The following is a 20,584-nucleotide window of genomic DNA, read 5'->3' as shown; positions in this document are numbered from 1 at the left end:
CTGCCCTTGGCATAGGACGGTTTGCCGGCTTGTCTAGGGAGGTCTTGGCCAGGAGTTCTGAGGGCATCCATCTGTGACTGGTGTCTGCAGTCTTGCCTTTGTTGGGAGTCCGACAGGGGCTGCCTGCGGCTTCTCCTCCTTCAGGAGTCTGACAGTGACTGGTGACTTAGGGGCGCTGGTTGTAGTGAGTGTACCCCCGGATTCACTATAGGGCCACTCCAGGCCTCGTCCAGCAGTGACCCTGCTGGGGAGCCTGCTCTGCCCCCTGTAGTGCGGGAAGAGCGGGTGGGGCATCCCACTTGGCCTCCTGAGGAGTGAGACAAGCAAGAGGCGTGACCTGCTCATCCTCTGGAGGAATGAGGCAAGCAAGGGTCATGACCCTCTGTGGGTGCCAAGGGTTCAACAGATGAGATCTGCACGGTGGGCAGGGCCTCCCCGGCGGGCACGGTGAGCGCTGCCCCAGTTCTGCTAAGTCCTGGGACTGCAGGCGAGAGGAACACAGTGGGCGCCCTCTCCCCAGCGAGCACAGTAGGCTTTGCCGTGGTCCAGGCGGGGGCTGCAGGTGAGGGAAGCACGGTGGGCGTTCCCTCCCCGATGAGCACGGTGGGCATCGTCTTGGTCCTGCTGGTGGCCGTAGGTGGAAGGAGCATGGTGGGCATCCTTTCCCCAACGAGCAAAGTGGGCGTCGTTGCTGTCCTACAGGAGGCAGTAGGTGAAAAGAGCACAGTGGGTGTCCTTTCCCCGATGAGCACAGTGGGCGTCGTCGTGGTCCTACTTGGGGAGTCTGCCGGCACACAGATCCTGCCCCTATTCTGGTGAGCGCTGGTCCAGGTAGAGGGTAATGCGGCAGGGCGACATACCTTTTGTAGATTCCGTTGAGGGGAAGAGGGGCGCGTTGTGGTTGGGGACGTATGTCTGTTTTGCTCGTTCTCTTGTCGCGCCTCTATGTGGTCTGCCCTTGGTACATCTCGTATTTCTGTCTATTTCTTGCTCAGCCATTACCATAGGAGAGGTACTTGCAGTTGAATTGCCCACTCTGGAGATAAGACTGAGATTTGTAAGGCAAATAACAAGTACATCGAGAAATATCATACAACTGTTTCTCAATTTTTATAGATTTCTGCAATGCATTTCTGACCCCATATGTCTATAGTATTATAAACATTACGGAGATACTATTAGCAAAAGGAACCATCATCCCAAGTTATCTGAGTCCCAAACATAAACATGGCGTTCACATTTGCTGCCCTCAGCTACATTGTGGCTCTTATTATCGATGCTTTCCTTATATTCTTCGCCATTTTTCACGTATGTACAATTTATACCTCATATTTATAGATAACGTACTAGTTAGAAGTGAGTGAGGTGTGCATTAAGAGATTCAGTGTGTGGTGGTGGGTTGTCGTGCAATACCCACGTTATTACATCATAAATATTCAATTAGGTGACGTTGCAGGTTGCTCTGAGTGCGATTCAATGGAATAGTTGTGTTTAACTCTTTCAGGATAATGATAAAAAAGTCTTCACAGTGTCACCAGGCGGTTAAGCTATACCTGTATTATGGTTTGGACTTTGGAGTGGCCTCCCACCCTCTCACCATTATCGCACCGTAGTGAGGTGCCCAGATTATTTTTTTTAGAATTCGGTATGATAACGTATTAAAAGTCAGCAAGTAAGATAGATATCAAATTACTGAACGGAACATCGAATGCACAAGGCATTTTGCCAAAGAGTCTGTTGTAAGTGGCAGTTTCCTGCAGTGAAATGATTTTAATTTAAAGTTAACTTATTTTTGGCTGGTAGCAATATGTGAGCTTTTATAAGTATTATATTCGTGAGATGATGGAACTTTATAGAAGGGATCCCTTTTAAGATAAGCCTTAAACCTCTTATATTAATGACCAACAGAAATACAGTACCGTATAGTATTGGTACCTTGGGCATGAAACAGCCACATTGTCACATTCCCTCAGTGGGGTCCATGGCAGAGCCCTGACAGAAAAACAGCTCACAGCATTTCATATACATTTTTCAAGCATTTTAAGGTATGGTTGAGTAATGACTGGTAGTCTTAAAGTGGTTCTTGTTAAAATTTATTTACTGTAAGTTTATTTTGTGAATAGGTTACAGTGAAACTGCAGGAGAGCTCCCATGCATAAAATCTACAATTGTTTATTTTTCTCTGGCTGCCTTCCTCTCTTCCTGTTTCTCCTATCTTTCCTGTCACTTTTTATTCTTCTTCTGTCCTGTAAAGGTGACTTTACATTGAGTGACAAGTCAAATGGTTTCCTCTAAGTCAGAAAACCATTTACAGTGCTGGGTGGTAACCATATTACTAACGCATGTGTGTTCCCTACGTGTCAACAGGTGGGTTGGTGAAGGGTTAGTTCCCCTCCCTGTAAAACTAACTCACAGTTAAATGGCCACCCCTTCCGTGATCATGGTGTGTGGTTACAGTATATATATAGATAGATTTTCATTCTCAATAAACTATAACTTAACCCCTAACCGCCAAGGTTGGCATTGATTAAACCAAACTGATTTAATCATATGATTAAATCAGTGATTTTTTTTTACTAAAAAAATCATGATTTTTTTGAATTTTGGATTTTTTTTATTTTTTCACCTAAAAATTAACAAATAGAACCTGAGGGGTTATAAAAGTTGTGTATAACTTTGCATTCATTTATTCTGATTTTATACTTAGGCATTAAGTAAGCAGATTTTTAAGGAATGGTGCCATTTGAAACTGTTACATTGTCTGTCTATCTATTACCAGACGCTTCAATCCCGTTTTGGGTGGCCACAAACAAATCTCCTCCATGTCGCCCTGTCCCCCACCATTTCACTGCCCTGCTCCCAACTCACACACCCCTCTCTCATATACCTCTCCATCTCATCCTCGGCCTCCCCTTCCCTCTTCCCCCCTCCACCTCACTCACATACACTCTCTTCGTCAGTCTTTCACCCTCCATTCTCTCCACATAGCCAGATCACCTCAGTGTGTTCCTCATAACGCTTCCTATCACATCCACATCCACACCACAACGCTTTTTTACATCCTCATTCGTCAGCCAGTCTCTCCATGTGACTCCACAGGCTCCTCTTAAATAACTCATATCCACTGCTCTCACTCTTGACTTGTGTCCTTCCAACAGCGTCCAAGCTTCACTTCCATACGTTAGAGTTGGTATCACAATACTGTTATGTAGTAACTTTTTCACTTCCATGCTCACTTCCCTGTTTCTTATCACTGCTTTCAAAGAACCAGCAACCTTTCTTCCCTGCTGTACCCTTTCAAGCACTTCACCCTCCAAACCTCCATCCTTACTCATCACACTACCCTTTCAAGCACTTCACCCTCCAAACCTCCATCCTTACTCATCACACTACCCAAGTACTTAAACGTACTCACATTTTCCAATTCCTCACCATCCAACCTCGCTGCACATTCACTGACTTCATCTCTCTTAAAGACCATCACTTTATTCTTCCCTACATTCACCTTTAGATTCCTTTTCTTACACACTCTCCCAAACTCATCCACCAAGCCTTGCAGCTCCCCTTCGTCTTCACTCAATAACACAGTATCATCTGCAAACAACAGTACAGGGAGTTTCCAAACACTATCCTCTCTCACCAGGGCCACTCCAACATCCACTACTCTACCTTGTACCTCTTTTATTACCCCATCCATGAACAGATTGAACAACCATGGAGACATGACACATCCCTGTTTCAACCCAACCTCCAAAGAGAAAAATTCACTTAGTTCACCATCCACACCCACAGCAGCCTTAGCACCATCATACATACTCTTCACAGCATTCAGCAACTTTCCATCTACTCCATATATTTTTAATACTTTCCACAATTCTTGTCTATCCACCCTGTCATATGCTTTCTCCAAATCCATGAAAGCTGCATATAACTTCTTTCCCTTCTCTAGAAGCTTTTCCACTAAAGATCTAAGAATGAATATCTGATCTACACAACCTCTTCCCTTCCTAAAGCCTCCCTGTTCTTCTCCAACTAATTCCTCTGTTCTTTCTCTAACTCTGTCAATAAGTATCCTACCATACACTTTTCCTATTATACTAAGAAGACAGATGTCCCTATGATTACCACACACTTCTTTTTCCCCTTTTCCTTTGTACAAGGGAAACATTGTATGACACATAAAATAATTTTAAATTTGTGGAACTAAGGATTGCACATTTGCAGGCTTTCAGCCTGAACAATCAGTGGATAGACATGACATGATGGTAACAGTATTCAGAATACTGCTTTTGAAATGTTTCCTACCATATATGATGAAAAAATCAAAAAAATAAAAAACATAAAAAAAATCAATTAAATCATTGAATGTTTGATTTTTTTATTTTTTTAAAAAAATCAAAAAAATCCCCAACCCTGCTAACTGCTGGCTGACATGTATAGCCATCACGATTTTGGGCGCAGAGCAACGCTGGTTGACGTGTACTGTATGTCTGCAAGTGTCTTCCTGCCACCCTTTGAACTTTAACTTATCTTTATTCATTTATGGGACCACCTGGAGATGTGGGGATATTTTATTTGAAAGAAGAAGAGTTGATGATTCTTGTGTATCTTTGATTTTTTCTCTAGCTATTATAGTTTGACAGATACAGTAATCCCCATACTATCCGGACGCCCACTTTCCGGACACCCCACTTACCGGACATTGTAAGCCTGGACCTTCAGAACCCCCCCCCCCTCCCCTCCCCAAAAAAGAAAATCTGATTTTTTTCCCTTCCGTAATTTGAAATTGCCATGCAGTGCCGAACAGCTGCTTACACCATGGCCCCTTCACCCCTTCCTTCCTCCCCCCTCTCCTCTCCCCTGTCAGGGTTGCCGTTTGGTACCGGTATTTTTCATTACCAAATTTAGGCCAATTTGGTAATGAAAAATTCATTTGGTAATGAATCAGAATAATGCATTACCATACGGATTTTTCACTTGTATGATGATACACAGGATGGAGGTGGTGGATTGTCTGCACTCTCTGATTAATCTGCTGGTCTACATAGCGTGAAAATAATTAACATGCTGTTAATTATAAGGAGAGCAATTACATGTATTTCCATGTGTATATATAATTAGTGAAGAATAAATCCCCCCTGGGGGTAGGGTTTTTTTTTTTCAAGAATACTCCCCCAGTATCCCTGCTTGTCATAAAAGGTGACTAAAAGGGTTGGCGGAGGGTTAGTGCCCCTCCCCGGAAAACAAATAATTAAAAAGACAAACAATAAGCCTCGGACAGGGGCTGACCAAAAGATGACGACCAAGGACCTGACAAGGACCTGATTTCCCAAATGCATCTCATCGTTATAATGAGGAAGGCCTGTACATACATACACATATATATATATATATATATATATATATATATATATATATATATATATATATATACAGTATATGTATATATATATACAGTATATGTATACATATACATATATATATGTACATACAGTACAGTAATCCCTCCAATATCCGTCGTAATAGGGCCATAGGCAGGTCCAGATAGTGGTCCTGTCCGGATATTGGGCCCCAGCTTATGGACTTGTACTTATGGACCCTAACTCAGAGAAACACCTATACAACTCCCTCTGGACATGCATAGCACCTATTTAAGACCCAAATCACACCAATAAGGGACATAAAAGACTGAAATAAATGCAAAAGAACCTTAAAATGAGGTTTTAGAGGTGAGTTTATACAATATTAAACATTCTGGGTACTTACAAGTCCTGGCTCCTGGACTGGTTTGAACTGCCAGTTTGCAATCCACAGTTAATCCTCTGCACTCTAAATTCTAATTTCTTAACACTGCACGACACTGTAAATTCCTGTGTGTTCTAGTGGCGAGGTATTGCAGTTTATTCACTGTTTATTCACAAAAAACAAGCACCTGTGGCTTGCACTGCTATGAGCATCTGCTCTCGATCGGAGTTAAGCTGTGACTGTTGATGATGGCGGGGTAACAGAGTTGCCAGATCGCAACGGCCACATTACCAATCTCCTCAACTTTCATTACCAAATTTAACTTTTCATTACCAAATTCATAAAGCTAGCATTTATTCTTCACTAATTATATATACAAGTGGAAATACATGTAATCACTCTCATTATAATTAACACCATGTTGATTATTTTCATGCTATGTAGGGTAGCAGATTAATCAGAGAGAGCAAACAATCCACCATCTCCATCCTGTGTATTGAAAAATCCATTTGATAATGCATTATTCTGATTCATTACCAAACGAATTTTTCATTACCAAATTGGCCCACACTTGGTAATGAAAAATACTAAATGGCAACCCTGACAGGGGAGGGGGGAGGAAGGAAGGGGTGAAGGGACCATGGTGTAACAGCTTTTTGGCGCCAGGCGGCAATTTCAAATTACGGGTGGGAAAAAAGTCAGATTTTTTTCAAATTTTTTGCAGTTTTTGGCCCATTTTGGAAATATCGGATCCCAGGATGATTATGTCTGGTTAGTGGGGATGTTCGGGTATTGGGCGTTCAGATATTAGTGGGATTACTGTATATATACTGTATATATATAATCACTCAGTTATCTGGATGCAGCGAATCCGGTCATGCTTCTTAAATGGATGTTAAGCCTTGGCTCTGTTAAGTCTGTATCCGGATATATTTGTCTGTACCCGGACATAAAAGTTACTGGACTGGTGGCCAGCCAGCCTACAAAGTAAAAAAGTCCGTTGGGTGGCTCACCCGCCTCACTGTCCACTGTTATACCAAACAAAAGCACTTCATAGGTGATCTTTCTTTATCACATCACATTACAATAGTTTTTATGAACTATTATAAAGCCACAAAATTTATTCTGATGCACCTAAAATGCTTTCAAAATTTCTCAGAAATGCTACAAACTGTTTTCCCTCCGGGACAGAGCCCTGGGCCCGAGCTCATACCAGCCCCACTAACTGATCGCCTCACTCCTTCGGCACTTGGCATTCAGTATTAACATACTATATTTTGTCATACTATATATATATATATATATATATATATATATATATACATACACAGTATATATATATATATATATATATATATATATATATATATATATATATAGTGTATATATATATATATATATATATATATATATATATATATATAAACAGTATATATATATATATATATATATATATATATATATATATATATATATATATATACAGTATATCTATATCTATATCTGTCTATTTATCTATCTATCTATCTATCTATTTATATATATATATATATATATATATATATATATACAGTCCACTGGAGAACCTAACCCACTAGCTAAGCAAACATGACCATCCGCCTCCCTACCAAATGGTAAGAATTGCCCAGCCTGCCTTTCAAGCCATGCACTGGTGATAGAACCTAATCCACCATCTAAGCAAAAATGGCCCTCCGGCCCCCTACTGAATGATCAAAGTCGCCTGGCTGACTGTTGGAAACATGGACATGGCAACACTGTGTTCAATGGCAAGTACTGCACATCCCCACTCATCTTCCAGCTCCAGTGGTTAGAGAAGGAGGAGTTTTCCAACATTTGTTAAGTGATTGCGTTAGCCACTGTACCACACAGGATTACTGTATGCCAGCTACTGTACAGGCTAGTGGGTTACGATGCCTCTCCTCCATTCACTGGATGGTAAGTACAGTACAGTACTGTAGCTGTTAAAGTTCTTTTTGCAACCTTCATCTTCTTAGTTGATTTTTTGGGGGATTTTTGTTGTTTGTACATTGTTTTCTCTCTGTCTAGCATTATATCAGATATTCCCCTGTGTGTTTTGATGTCTAAATAACTGAAAGGCAGAAGAACATTGCCAAAATTAGGAGGAATATATACTGTACATATAGGTAGGGTCTGAATGGTATGTGTATTGTTCTGTATCGAGACATTGTCCGTATCTGAACGCACTGATGGCTTTATTATGTCGGATAATTGAACGATCACTGTATACTTTATACATATTTTAGTGATTTATTCTTGTGTAATAGTAATGTGACCAAGAGTGTTAAGAATAGGTCAGCTTGAGGTGGAACTGCCAATTAAGAATGATGGGTAAGGGGGGTTGGGTAGGGGCATGAGGGAGGGTTGGGAGCTGGAGTATAGTGGCAGGTAGAGCATGTTTTGTCCCCACTTCGCCTCTTCCCTGGGTATACAGGGATTGGAAGGGGGCACCCCTGGGCTGAAATTAGTGCTCATGAATGTACTGTGTCAATACTGTATTGTATTTTATGCATGATTTTGATATGGTAGTGACACATTATCTGGCTCAGTGCTGAATGGATAGTCAGTTGGGACTACCAGCGCATTATCCGGCGTTCTGCAGTGTCCAGCTTTCTGCAGTATCTAGCAGGGGGTTTGGCTGAATTACTCTGGATAATTGAGAGTTTACTGTACTACATAGTTAACTACTGTACCGTTTATCAATCCCGATAGGTGATTACAGTATGATTATGATTATATAATGAACATTACTTTATTACTGTACTATATGTACTGTATCAATTCTGTATTGTATTTTATGCTTAATTTTTATCTTTTATTCATGGGTAACATTGTAGGAAAGTTTTTAGGATAGAGGGTTGAGACGGATAGCTTAAGGTAGCGACACGTTATCTGGCTCAGTTTCTAATGGATAGCCAATTGGGGGTACTTATGCAGTATCCGGCGTGGTGGTTGGCTGAATTACGCCAGATAATTGAGAGATTACTACTGTCATGCAGCAACATTTTTGCTTCCTTGCTCACTTCTTTATTTCTTGTTACTGTTTTCAATGAACCAGCAACCTTTCTTCCCTGTTGTACCCTTCCAAGCATTTCATCCTCTAAACTTTCATCATTATTCATCCCATTATCCAAGTACTTAAATGCACTTACATTTTCCATTTTCTCATCATTCAACCTCACTGTGCATTCAGTGACTACATTTCTCTTCGAGGACCACAACTTTACTCTTTCCTACTCTCACCTTTAGGTTCTGTTTCTCACATACTCCCCCAGGCTCATTTACCAAGCCTTGCAGCCCCTTTATCTTCAAGTAACGGTACAGTATCATCTGCGAGCAACAGAACAGGAAGTTTCCAAATGTTGCCCTGTCTCACTGGAGCTGCTTCAACATTCACTGCCTCACCTTGTATCTCTTTTGCAAATCCATCCTTATACATATTGAACAACCAAGGAGACATGACACATCCCTGTTTCAGTCCAACATTCAGATTGAAAAGTTCACTCAGTTCATCATCCACACGCTCTGCAGTCCTAGCACCCTCATACATACGGTACTCTTCACAGCATTTGACAGCTTCCAATTTACTCCGTATATTTTTTACATTCTCCACATTCCTTGTCTATCCACTCTGTCATGGTTTCTCCAACTCCGTGAAGGCAGCATACAACTGATCTCCCTTCCCTAGAAACTTTGCCACTAAACACCTTAGGATGATTATCTGATGTACACAACCTTTTCCATTCCTGAAACCTCCCTTTTCTTCTTCAACTTATTCCTCTGTTATTTTCCAAACACTGTTAATAAGTATCCTACCATATACTTCTCCTGTTACACTAAGAAGACAAATGCCCCTGTGATTACCACACACTTCATTTTCCAAGATAATCTTCACATTAAGGAAGGGTCTGATTTTCTAGATATATTTATTTATGTGTATTGTATATCACTTAATTTACTTGTATTTCTACCGCAGATCATTGCCTTTGATGAGTTGAAGACAGACTACAAGAATCCTATTGACCAGTGCAACAGTTTAAATCCAGTAAGTGGTGTATGATTTGTCTGCATAATGGTCATGACTTGAAGAGATAGCTAAGTATTTTGGGTGTATTATACAACTGTACACTTTAATAGATGTAATAATGTAGTGACAGTCTGATCCATTTTTCTGCTTGTGTGGTATTGCAGCCCTAGACTAGGAAGCCACTGTTTAGTACATTTAAGGTTAGGTAACCAGCTTCTGTCCCTAGTGGCACTGTGCAGTACATAAAAATCAGAGTACATGTACAGTAAAACTCATGAGGCACCATGGATCTGCATTATTACTCTTGTTTTAAAGCTTTTTGTATATTTATGAAGTTGGTATTTATTGTTTTTGTTGTTATCGCAGTCTGTTGCTATTTTCTTGCTACAGATTCCTTTTTAGTCATATGAAAGACTTGATATTACTCTGTATTGAAATAATTTATAAGTTAATTGTTTGGGATTCCAGCAATCTGAATGTTCAAGAAATTGTTCTTGGTGGATAATTTAAGTACAGTACAGACATTCCTGGTGGCAGCAACCATTGTCCACTCACTTGATGTGGTGCTGCCTACTTCTTCCATCACCTATATCATTCTTTTTCTTTGTCTGTGCTCCTCTCTTCCTAACTCTCCCATCTTTCCTGTCACTTTTTATTACTCTGCTTTCTTTTTCTGGTGGCTTTACTTTGAGTGACAATCCTAATGGTTTCCTGTAGGCCAGGAACCATTTACAGCTCTGGGTGGTAACTGTATAACCAACCCATACGTGTTCCCTACGTGTCATCAAGTGGGTTGGTGGAAGATTAGTGCCCTTTCCTGTAAAACAACTAACTCAAAGACATATGGCCACCTCTTTTGGTATTATGATGTCTGGCTGTAGATAGACACAAATTTCTCTTTATGTAAGTAGTCATGGATTTGATCCAACATATTATAACTTTTTCATGTGGTTGGTAATGTAACTTTGGGGAAACTGGCAGATCAGCTTCATAGATTGCAGTGGAACTCTTGGCAGTCTTTTAAATACTGTACCATGTGTACAGAGGGACTAGCAGGAAAAAAAAGTTACAGTGCTCTACTTTAATTAAAGATAAACTTAGCTAAGATAATGTGGTAGATAAGATATTCTTCCAGATAAGCTGTATCTTTTCACTAACCTTAGTAATGATACATGACTGTGGCAGCCATAAGGAGAATGTCAGATACATTGGTTACCTCTTCATCCAGATCCCAGATTGTTGATAAGACTTGTTAGGAATATTATACTGTACCACCAACTCTTTTGTTGTTATCAGGAATGGGGATGAGAATACAACCCTTGTTTTACCACCAACTCTTTTCCTGTTATTAGGAATGGGGATGAGAATACAGCCCTCATTTTACCACCAACTCTCTTCCTGTTATCAGGATTGGGGATGAGAATACAGCCCTCATTTTACCACTGACTCTTTCCTGTTATCAGGAATGGGGATGACAATACAGCCCTTGTTTTACCACCAACTCTCTTCCTGTTATCAGGAATAGGGACGAGAGTACAACCATCATTTTACCTGTTTAGGCTGTTGTAAAATGCAGTAAACTGGAACCACATACCCATCTCTCTCTCTCTCTCTCTCTCTCTCTCTCTCCATGCATTGGCTGTATGTTCCATCAATGGTATGACACATGTTTACTCTCACAGGTACAGGAACTGTGATCAGAAATGCAATATCTTTTAATTTTCTTCTGTTAATAATCTTTCTTCAGCAAACAGTATAATATTAAGAATTATACAAAACTTAACTATAAGTGCCTCCCTCATACTTTAAGGAATTTAGTGCTGAATATCATCATTACTTGCAAGTCTAAAAAATACTGGTACATAATAGAATTATATACAGTGATCGTTTGGTTATTGCATATACTGTAATTGGAACTTGGCACCCATCTTATAAACCCAAATATTACCTTTTACTGTTAAGTTTCAGAAACTTGTGTATGCATGGTTAGGTTGATAGATTGATGAAAAGTGCACAATAAGGAAGAAACATGTACCATAGAGATCTCTGAGATGGGCTTGAGGTAAGGAGTTCTGAAGCCAGGGGTTGAAGAGATTATGGGCTCCACCATGTGGGATTAACTCCTCGAGTAGGGCCCCATTTTAATGACTCTATAGAAAGAGAACCTGGACAACTGGCATGTTGGTTCGGCGAATGTATGTTTGCTGGATGTCACTCAAGTTCGTATAAGGATCAGTGGCCCCTGATAGATAACACCACACACTTAACTGCTTTTCATATTTTATGGCATGTTTTCGAACATCTGTTATGCTGTCTCTGCACAAATGATGCTTTCTTGTTAAGTAAAGCTGTCTAAAAATGAGATTTTCCTCAGTGTATCAGGTAGGCTAATTTCAAAGCATATAAAAATCTTGGATGAGGTGCCAGACGAAGCTAGAGCGTTTAACACCAGCACTGATTACTTATTTTGCCTGCGATTTTTAAGTTTGATGAAGTTTTGGGTGAATTTAAATATTGTTGTTCTTGATGTCCATAATTGTTGTTCCATCGGGATATTATCTAGGCTTACCCCCTTATGTGGATATGGGCCAAAGACATGTAAAATAAATAAAACTTGCCTAGCGTAGCAGACGACACTCACTCGCAGATCAGTTTGCTCGCTTCAGCTTAGGAGGCAGAGTGGCTCAGTGGTAGAGCATTGAACTCAGGACCAGGGGGTCGTGAGTTCAAGCCACGCCCTGTAGCTGCCATGCCGGGAGGGGTAGCACCCTCTTGCCACATAGCAGAGCTATGTGATCTAATAAGGTATAGATCGGGGGAACATTTCCCCTTTCCCTTTCTCATCACCTTAATACCCTATAATTTCCTTTGTGGTGGATCAGAAGGGAGTTGGAAAAGTCATTTAGGAGCTCCATGAGTGTTACTGCATCCAAATGCACCACAGTCATACCATTCATCAGGGCAAAAGTGCACCAGTTAAAGAACACAGCACCACCCATTTTGCGAGAGCCAACAGTTTGGCTTGTCAGCACTATAATTTGCCAGTTATCTTGGTGTTTACATGTACCTTGAAGTTAAATCCATATGTACAGATGAAGAGTAAAACTGAAATCTTCAGTAGCTCAAATTAACAAAGTATACTACAATTATAGCAACATTTTATTGAATAGCCAATCTTGTATCACAGCAGGTGATGAGATGTATTTTAGACGAATCTGCGGTCAGCCAGCAGCCAGGATGCGAGGCCTTTGAACCACAGTGGTGCCATGTCGGCTGACCAAGCAGCGAGCAGCTGAAAATACTGGCTGTCAGGTCTCTCTTTCTATAGGGTCTTTAGGCCTCATCTTTGAATCCCTTAAAGTCACAAGAAACCACAGATACTGCACCATCATTGTCAGCAGATACCAACATGGGTGTGCAGGAACCATGTGTTTTAGCTGAAAAATGCATGATAATGGCAGGAATGCTGATTTGCATCTTGCACTGATAACAAAAACTGCTATAACCCAAGGGATCACGGTATATTAATGTACAGCCAACGGCCATGCCACGTTGAGTACACCGCTTCCCGTCCGATAAGCGAAGTTAAGCAACGTTGGGTCTGGTTAGTACTTGGATGGGTGACCGCCTGGGAACACCAGATGCTGTTGGCATAACTCCCTACGCGTCAAGTGGGGTTGGTGGAGGATTAGTGCCCCTCCCTGTAAAACAATTAACTCTAAGCCCTTGACCACCCCGTTTGGGATACATGGCGTCTGGCAATAGATAGACTAAACTACATCAAAATACCACAATTTCTTTAGCCTTTTTATTTGTATTTTATTTTTATTCATAAGAAGCTATAAAGTGATATTGTATTTTGTGACATATAAAACACGGCACTGTGTAAGATGCACACAAATTTTGGAAAAGCGAGTCAGAGTAAAAAAGTTTTTCCCTGCTAACCAACACCCACTTCAACATTAGCTTTATATAGTCACATTCATGCAAATGCACACTCACCTTTTAGTATCTCCATTCAGTACTATTCATCAGTCAATAGTTTCATTACAGTACTCAGCAAGATTTTCAGGTCAGTGACAAAAAATGGGTATCCCAAGGGAGTGACATGGCATTGATTTCAATTTTCAAATATGATGTTCAATTTGCTTCAGCATGTACAGTTTTCTGAACTCACTACCCTCACATGCATCCCTGTAGAGCAGTGGTCCTTCATTTCATTGCTTTATTTGTGCTCTTTATAAGTCTTTATATATATGTGGTTTAATATGCAGCTTAATATAACTTATTTCAGATTTATGGGTTGATAATGCTTCGCAGATGTGTGAGTGATCTTAATGCATTCTGTTACATATGTGGAAGTTTCACTCCAAAGAAGCAGAAACAGAAGATCACATCCATTGTAAAGACAGCTTATCTACATTATTTTGGATTTAATACTGGCGACCAAGACAAACGATGGGCACCCCATATATACTGCATGACTTGTTCTAACTTTCTTCGCGAATGGCCAGCAAGAAGGAAAGCAGGGATGCCTCTCACAGTTCCCATAATGTGGAGAGAACCTAGTGACCATACAACAGACTGCTGCTTTTGCATGACAATAGTTGTGGGATTTTCTTCAAAAAGCAAGAACAGCATTGTTTATGCAAATTTACTGCCAACATTAAGACCAGTTGATCACATGGAGGACCTTCTCATTCAAAGACCACCAACAAATATATGTGTATTCCAGACTTCGGGATGAAGATGAAGAGGCATCCGGAGCAGCTGCCCCTGATTCTGGCTTCTAATGTCAGTCGTGTGGCAAAGTACCCCATGTAGTCACACAAGGCAACCTTAACAGTGTACATGACCTAAATTTATCAAAGCAACAGTCAAGACTACTCGCTTCGAGATGGCAACAGTGGAACTTGTTGGCCCAGACACAAAGGTGACGAGTTTCAAGAAGCGGCAATAAAATCTGGAATGTTTTTTCAGGTCAGACAGAGGAGTATGCTACTATAGTAGTATCGCAGGTCTGTTCAAAGCCGTGGGAAGGATTCATGATCCTGATGAATGGCGGCATTTTATCGACTCCAGCAAATCAGGCATGAAAGCTTTTCTCCTCCACAGTGGGAACAAGTTACCCAGTATACCACCTGTTTTTGTGCTTGAAATGAAGGAAATGTATGATTTGATGCAAAATCGCCTCGTTTTGATTATGACGAATTCCGATGGAAAATCTACTGGAGTTTGAAAGTGGTGGTCATGCTGCTTGGACTGCAAGAAGACTTCTTGAAATACTGTTGCATCCTCTGTTTATGGGACAGCTGTGATATACAGCAGCACTACATCCAGCGTGAGTAGTCTCCGCAAAGTTCCTGTGAAGCTGGTATACACAACATGCGGAACGAACCACTCGTCCAAGTGGAAGGAATCATGCTTCCGGCTCTTCACTTCGTTAGGCCTGATGAAAACTTTGTCAAAGCCTTGGATAAGACTGGTGCAGGCTTTGCGCACCTATGAAAGTCTACCCTAAGATTAGCGACGCCAAATTGAAGGAAGGCATTTTCGTTGGCCCACAGATTTGAAGCCTGATGAAAGACAGTCAGTTTGATGCAACCCTTGAAGCAGACGAACTTAGAGCTTGGATGCTTCTTAAGAAAATTTGTCTGGTTTTCTGGGCAGCCATTGCAGTATGCACAGTACCCCTCCTACTTTTGGCAGTGTTCTGCAGTCATTTGGCTGTTTTTAGACATCAAAACACACATTGCAATATGCAGTATAATCCTAAACACTAAGAAAACAGAGTATAAACAACACAAAACCGTACGTATATGCACAGTACCCCTTCAAATTTGGGCAGTATTCTGCAGTGTTTTGGCTGTTTTTAGACATCAAAACACAGTTATTGCAAAATGCAGTGTATTCCCAAATACTAAAAAATTAATGCATAAACTATAAAAATTTAAAAAAAAATCCACAGTACTTACCACCCAGTGAACGGCAGTTAGGCGATGTAACTTGCAAGCTCCGGGAGGTGTACAGTACAGGTATCCCATGTGGTCTAGTGGCTAACATTGTAACTTTGCAAAGATCAAAGAACCACCAACTCCTCGTCCTCCTCCTCCTCCTGCCGCCGCCACCGCCGCCGCTGCTGCTGCTGCTGGCGGCAGCATCCAGCCAATGAGCAGGGACATGTGGCAAGGTGATGAAACCCTGCCCACCTCAGGAGACTGAAGACAGCTGCAGGCCCACATCTAACGACATTCAACGGCTGTTGATGTGCTTGACTGCGGATCTGGGAGTGAAGAATAAGGTCGAGAGGGTGATGGTATGGAGAAGGGGCTGGCACTCATGGGGGTGGTGGGCTTGAAGAAGGAGTCGATCTTCGTCTGACAATAGGTGTGGCGATTCTGTTGGAGGATGACAGCATCCCTGACTGCCTGCAGATCCATCGCCTGCTTGAGTGACTCCAACTTCCTTTCTCAATGTGGGTGCTCGGCATATTCAAGCACCTCCTCAATGCCGGCCCGTAGCGCATCAAGATGAGGGAGTGATGGGGTGGCCAGGGTCGGGGTCCTTGTCCTCACCCTCGTTGCTTTCCTCTGCGGCCCTGCAGAGACAGCAACGGCAGTCTTCTCATCAGACAACGTATGATAACTGAGATCACCACCATCGTCGTTCAACCAATCCTTCATGTCATCGATGTCCACATCCTCGCCTGCATTTCGTAGCCGAAGGTGGAAGTTCCCCATGTCAAATCCTTCAGAGTCGGGTGAGGCTTGTCATCCCTGAAGGAAATGAGACCAACCACTTTCCCGAGTTTTGATGGAGACTTTCTTCCAAGCATTGGCCCAGTTGAACACCGCAGTGATGTTGTAATGCTGCAGATTCAACAAGGTCTGGTCCCCATGTGTGTCGACCCCTTCCTCGTCCACAAGCACCACAATCACCTCATCAACGAACCTCTGATGGTGCAGTCGCTTGGTTGCCGTGATAACACCTTGGTCCATTGGCTGAATGAGAGCAGTTGTATTAGATGGAAGAAATATGCACCTAATACAGCTGTTATCAGCAACCAAATCCTTCTCCAGTGGATGTGCAAGGGTATTGTCGAGGATCAGGAGAGCCTTCACATGGTCACGAGGGATTCCAAGTTCCTCCATTTGATAACAGATAATTCCTTGACAGAGTGTCTGTGGAACCAGTCTCTGAAGATCTTTGCAGTAAACCAGACCTTCACAGAATGGTACCACACAACAGGCAGGCTATCCATTAACCTACGGTGACAGCATTGCTGTTTTGTGTGTCCAACAATTACAGGTTAGAGGCGGTGCATCCCATTAGCATTGGCACAGCACAACACCGAGACACGTTGTTTGGACAACTTCTGACCAGGCACAGTCTTCTCCGTCTCTTCTGCCAGGTTGTTGGTGGGCAAGGAGTGGTAGAACAGTTCAATTTCATTAGCATTGTACATTTGACCGAGAACAAGGCCCACTTTCTTGGTCAGGCGCTGCACTCTCTGACAAAGTGGCTTAACATCCTCTGCTGCCGCCTCCAAAGCCTCACCATGTACCTTATGGCCAGTAAGTCCATGCCGAAGTTTGAACTGGAAGAGCCAACCCACGGATACCTTGAAGTCGTGCACATTGTGTAGGTGTGCAGATTTCTTGGCTGCATCCTTAACGTCGGTCCCATGTACAAGCACGCTGGCACCCTGTTGCTGGTGGAACCAAACCAAAGTCGACTGGTCAGTGTTGGCATGGCAGGGCTGGGTCATCAACTTTCGGTTGCCTTTTCGAGTGGTATCACCGTAGTCCTGTTCGTACTGAGTCAGCTTGTCCCATGATTTCATGATATAAAACAAGGTTGAACCTACCAAGTCATATTCACACAGAATTCTTGAAGTTGGCCAGCCCTTGTCAACCTTGCCCAGTATCTCACACTTCTTCTCTAGAGTCGAAACCCTCCTCTTTCATTTTTTGGGTGTAGGTGGGCCCATCATCACACACACGAGAATACCATAGAGGAAGATTGAGGCCTGCAGAAGGTAGGGCACCACCACAAATACAGTAATGGAAGCTGCCATTGTTTTACCTCTGCCAAGCACGTCCACATGCAGAGAGACTAAGATGGGAACTGAGGTGACTGAGGTGCAGTATCGCTGAAGAGTGTACAGTGTTGCCTTGTTTCTACCCACACTTAGCTATGAGCATACAAGCAAAAAGCGGCACACTTACCTATGAGTGCAAGGGTCTTTTTCACTCGCCAAGGCAGATGCCACAATGTGGCAGAAACACTGGGCCCCATTACATCATGGGCCTAAAGAGTGCCCAAGTAATCCAGACGGCGATACCACTTTGACCATTTGGTAAGGAGGCAGATGGCCATGCATGGCCGGGAGTTTCTGACTAATCCGGGCAACCAGGAGACTTTAACCATTCTGTTGCAAGTCGGACAGCCATTCCCGATCAGCTTGTGGGTCACAGTCTGTATTACTCGCGCTCTGATGGCAGTTTCTGAGTTCATCGGGCATCCGTGGGAATTTTACCATTTGCTTGGGAGCCAGACAGTCATTAGCGCCCAGCTTCTGGGTTACTGTCTGTAATATTCGCTCACTGCTGGTATGTTACCGGTGATTGGGGGGCTGGGGGTTTTTGACCATTCGGTAGGGAGCCTGACAGCCTTGTTTGCTCTGCTTGTGGGTTACGGTCTGTTATCCACTCATGGACAGTGAGGCTGGTGAGCCACCCAATGGACTTTTTTACTTTGTAGGCTGGCCAGCCACCAGTCCAGTAACTTTTATGTCCGGGTACAGACAAATATATCCGGATACAGACTTAATAGAGCCAAGGCTTAACATCCATTTACGAAGCATGACCGGATTTGGAGCGTCCAGATAATTGAGTGATTATATATATATATATATATATATATATATATATATATATATATATATATATATATATATATATATATATATATATATATATATATATATATATATATATATATATATATATATATATATATATATATATAATATAATATATAATATGATATATATATATATATAATATATATATATGTATATATATATATATATATATATATATATATATATATATATATATACTGTACAGTATGTACATATATATATGTATATGTATAAATATACTGTATATATACATATATATATATATATGTATATGTATACATATACTGTATATATATATATATATACACACATATACTGTATACAGATAATCCCTTAATTCACTCGAACTTTTTTCACGCGATTTCGGTTATCCACGAATTTTTCGTACAATAATTAAAACATAAAATTATAGTATTCAAATAAGTAATTTCAGTATACAAGAGAAATAAATAAAATATAAAAAATGCCTACCTGCTGCCCGTGTGCATACATATATGTATGTGTGTGTGTGTGTGTGTGTGTATATGTGTGTGGGAGCCTGGGAGGTCGGTCTATCATGCACCACACAGTCAGTTTGAATCCGACGGTCGAATCATGCATGACTCGAGATCGAGAATCATTATTTGTGGCTTATTTTTCTGCCTTCCAGTGATTGCCTTGTCTGCCAACATGGGGCCTAAGTGTAGTGCTAGTGATGCATGTGGTAACACACCAAAGCGGGCTGGTAAAGTGGTGTCACTGACAAAGTTAAAGTGTTGGACAAACTTCAGGGTGGAATGTCGGTGACAATTCTCCGTCAGGACGATTCCCCATCATTTATTTACATACCAGTTTATTTAGCAAGTACAGTACACTAGTTTTTTACTTATATGAGTTATAAAATCCCCCTGAAAACTAGTTATTAAAGTATTAATTAATCAATAATAAGTATATTAATAGAATGACGGGGAATTGTCCATGTTTTGACGGTGAATTGACTTGATGGTGAATTGTCTCAGAACCGTATGTTTGGGGTGAGTCAACTGTTCATACAATAAAGAAGGAGAACGTAGCATACGGGAGACAGTGAGGGCTAGTGCACCAGACTGCTGAAGTGTCTCTACCTATGCCTGTGCTTGTCAGGTTTCAGTTTTAAATTTCTTACATTTTTGTTGTTTTAATACTTTATGCTAGTTTATAAGGTGTATGTAGTGCATAAACAGTATTATACTTTATGCTAGTTTATAAGGTGTATGTAGTGCATAAACAGTATTATTCAGATGTAATATACGTCTAGACATGCATAATTATGTGCACACAAGGGCAGAACATATACGCTAATTTACCACACGCGAAGGGTCTGGGAACCTAACCCTCGCGTGAATTAAGGGCTTACCTGTATATATATATACATATACTGTATATATATATATATACATATACTGTATATATATATATATATATATATATATATATATATATATATATATATATTTATTTATATATATATATATATATATATATATATATATATATATATGTATGTACAGGCCTTCCTCATTATAACGATGAGATGCATTTGGGAAATCCTGTAATTGAGCTGGGCTATCGTTAAACAGGGATGCTACAGCATAGAAAGTATAGTGCCGCATTTGGGAGCCTTTGGTTATCCCCCCCCCCCCCACCTGAGTCCAAAACCCCCGTAGCTCTGTCTAAAAACAAGTTTCTAGCTCACCTAAACCCCCAAATAGCTGTAAAACAAGCTAAATAAGCCTAAAAGCAATTTATAACTCACCTAGCCTACACCCAAAAATAAAATTGAAAATCTTGAAAAATAAGTCTGGAAAAAATCAGACTTGGTAAACTGT

At 41.2% G+C, this 20,584-nt stretch overlaps 1 protein-coding gene and 1 non-coding gene across 2 annotated transcripts in view; both read left to right on the top strand.

The window, feature by feature from the left end:
- The first annotated feature begins 1,227 nt into the window (after positions 1-1,227).
- Positions 1,228-20,584, top strand: part of cni (protein cornichon) — a 43,901-nt gene continuing 24,544 nt past the window's right edge. Inside the window, exons 1-2 of the mRNA XM_080277651.1 lie at positions 1,228-1,308; positions 9,761-9,829. Coding sequence (XP_080133777.1) covers positions 1,228-1,308; positions 9,761-9,829 — 150 coding nt within the window. The remainder of the gene's footprint in view (positions 1,309-9,760; positions 9,830-20,584) is intronic.
- Positions 13,346-13,464, top strand: LOC145406970 (5S ribosomal RNA). The gene has a single exon (XR_013898636.1). It is a non-coding gene; the product is annotated as a 5S ribosomal RNA (ribosomal RNA).

This window comes from Coenobita brevimanus, chromosome 71, assembly GCF_032717465.1.
Source record: "Coenobita brevimanus isolate Jiangsu-jjx chromosome 71, ASM3271746v2, whole genome shotgun sequence".
NCBI classification, from domain to species: domain Eukaryota; kingdom Metazoa; phylum Arthropoda; class Malacostraca; order Decapoda; family Coenobitidae; genus Coenobita; species Coenobita brevimanus.
Note: the sequence above shows the minus strand (reverse complement) of the source record. Positions and strands in the feature narration are given on the sequence as shown.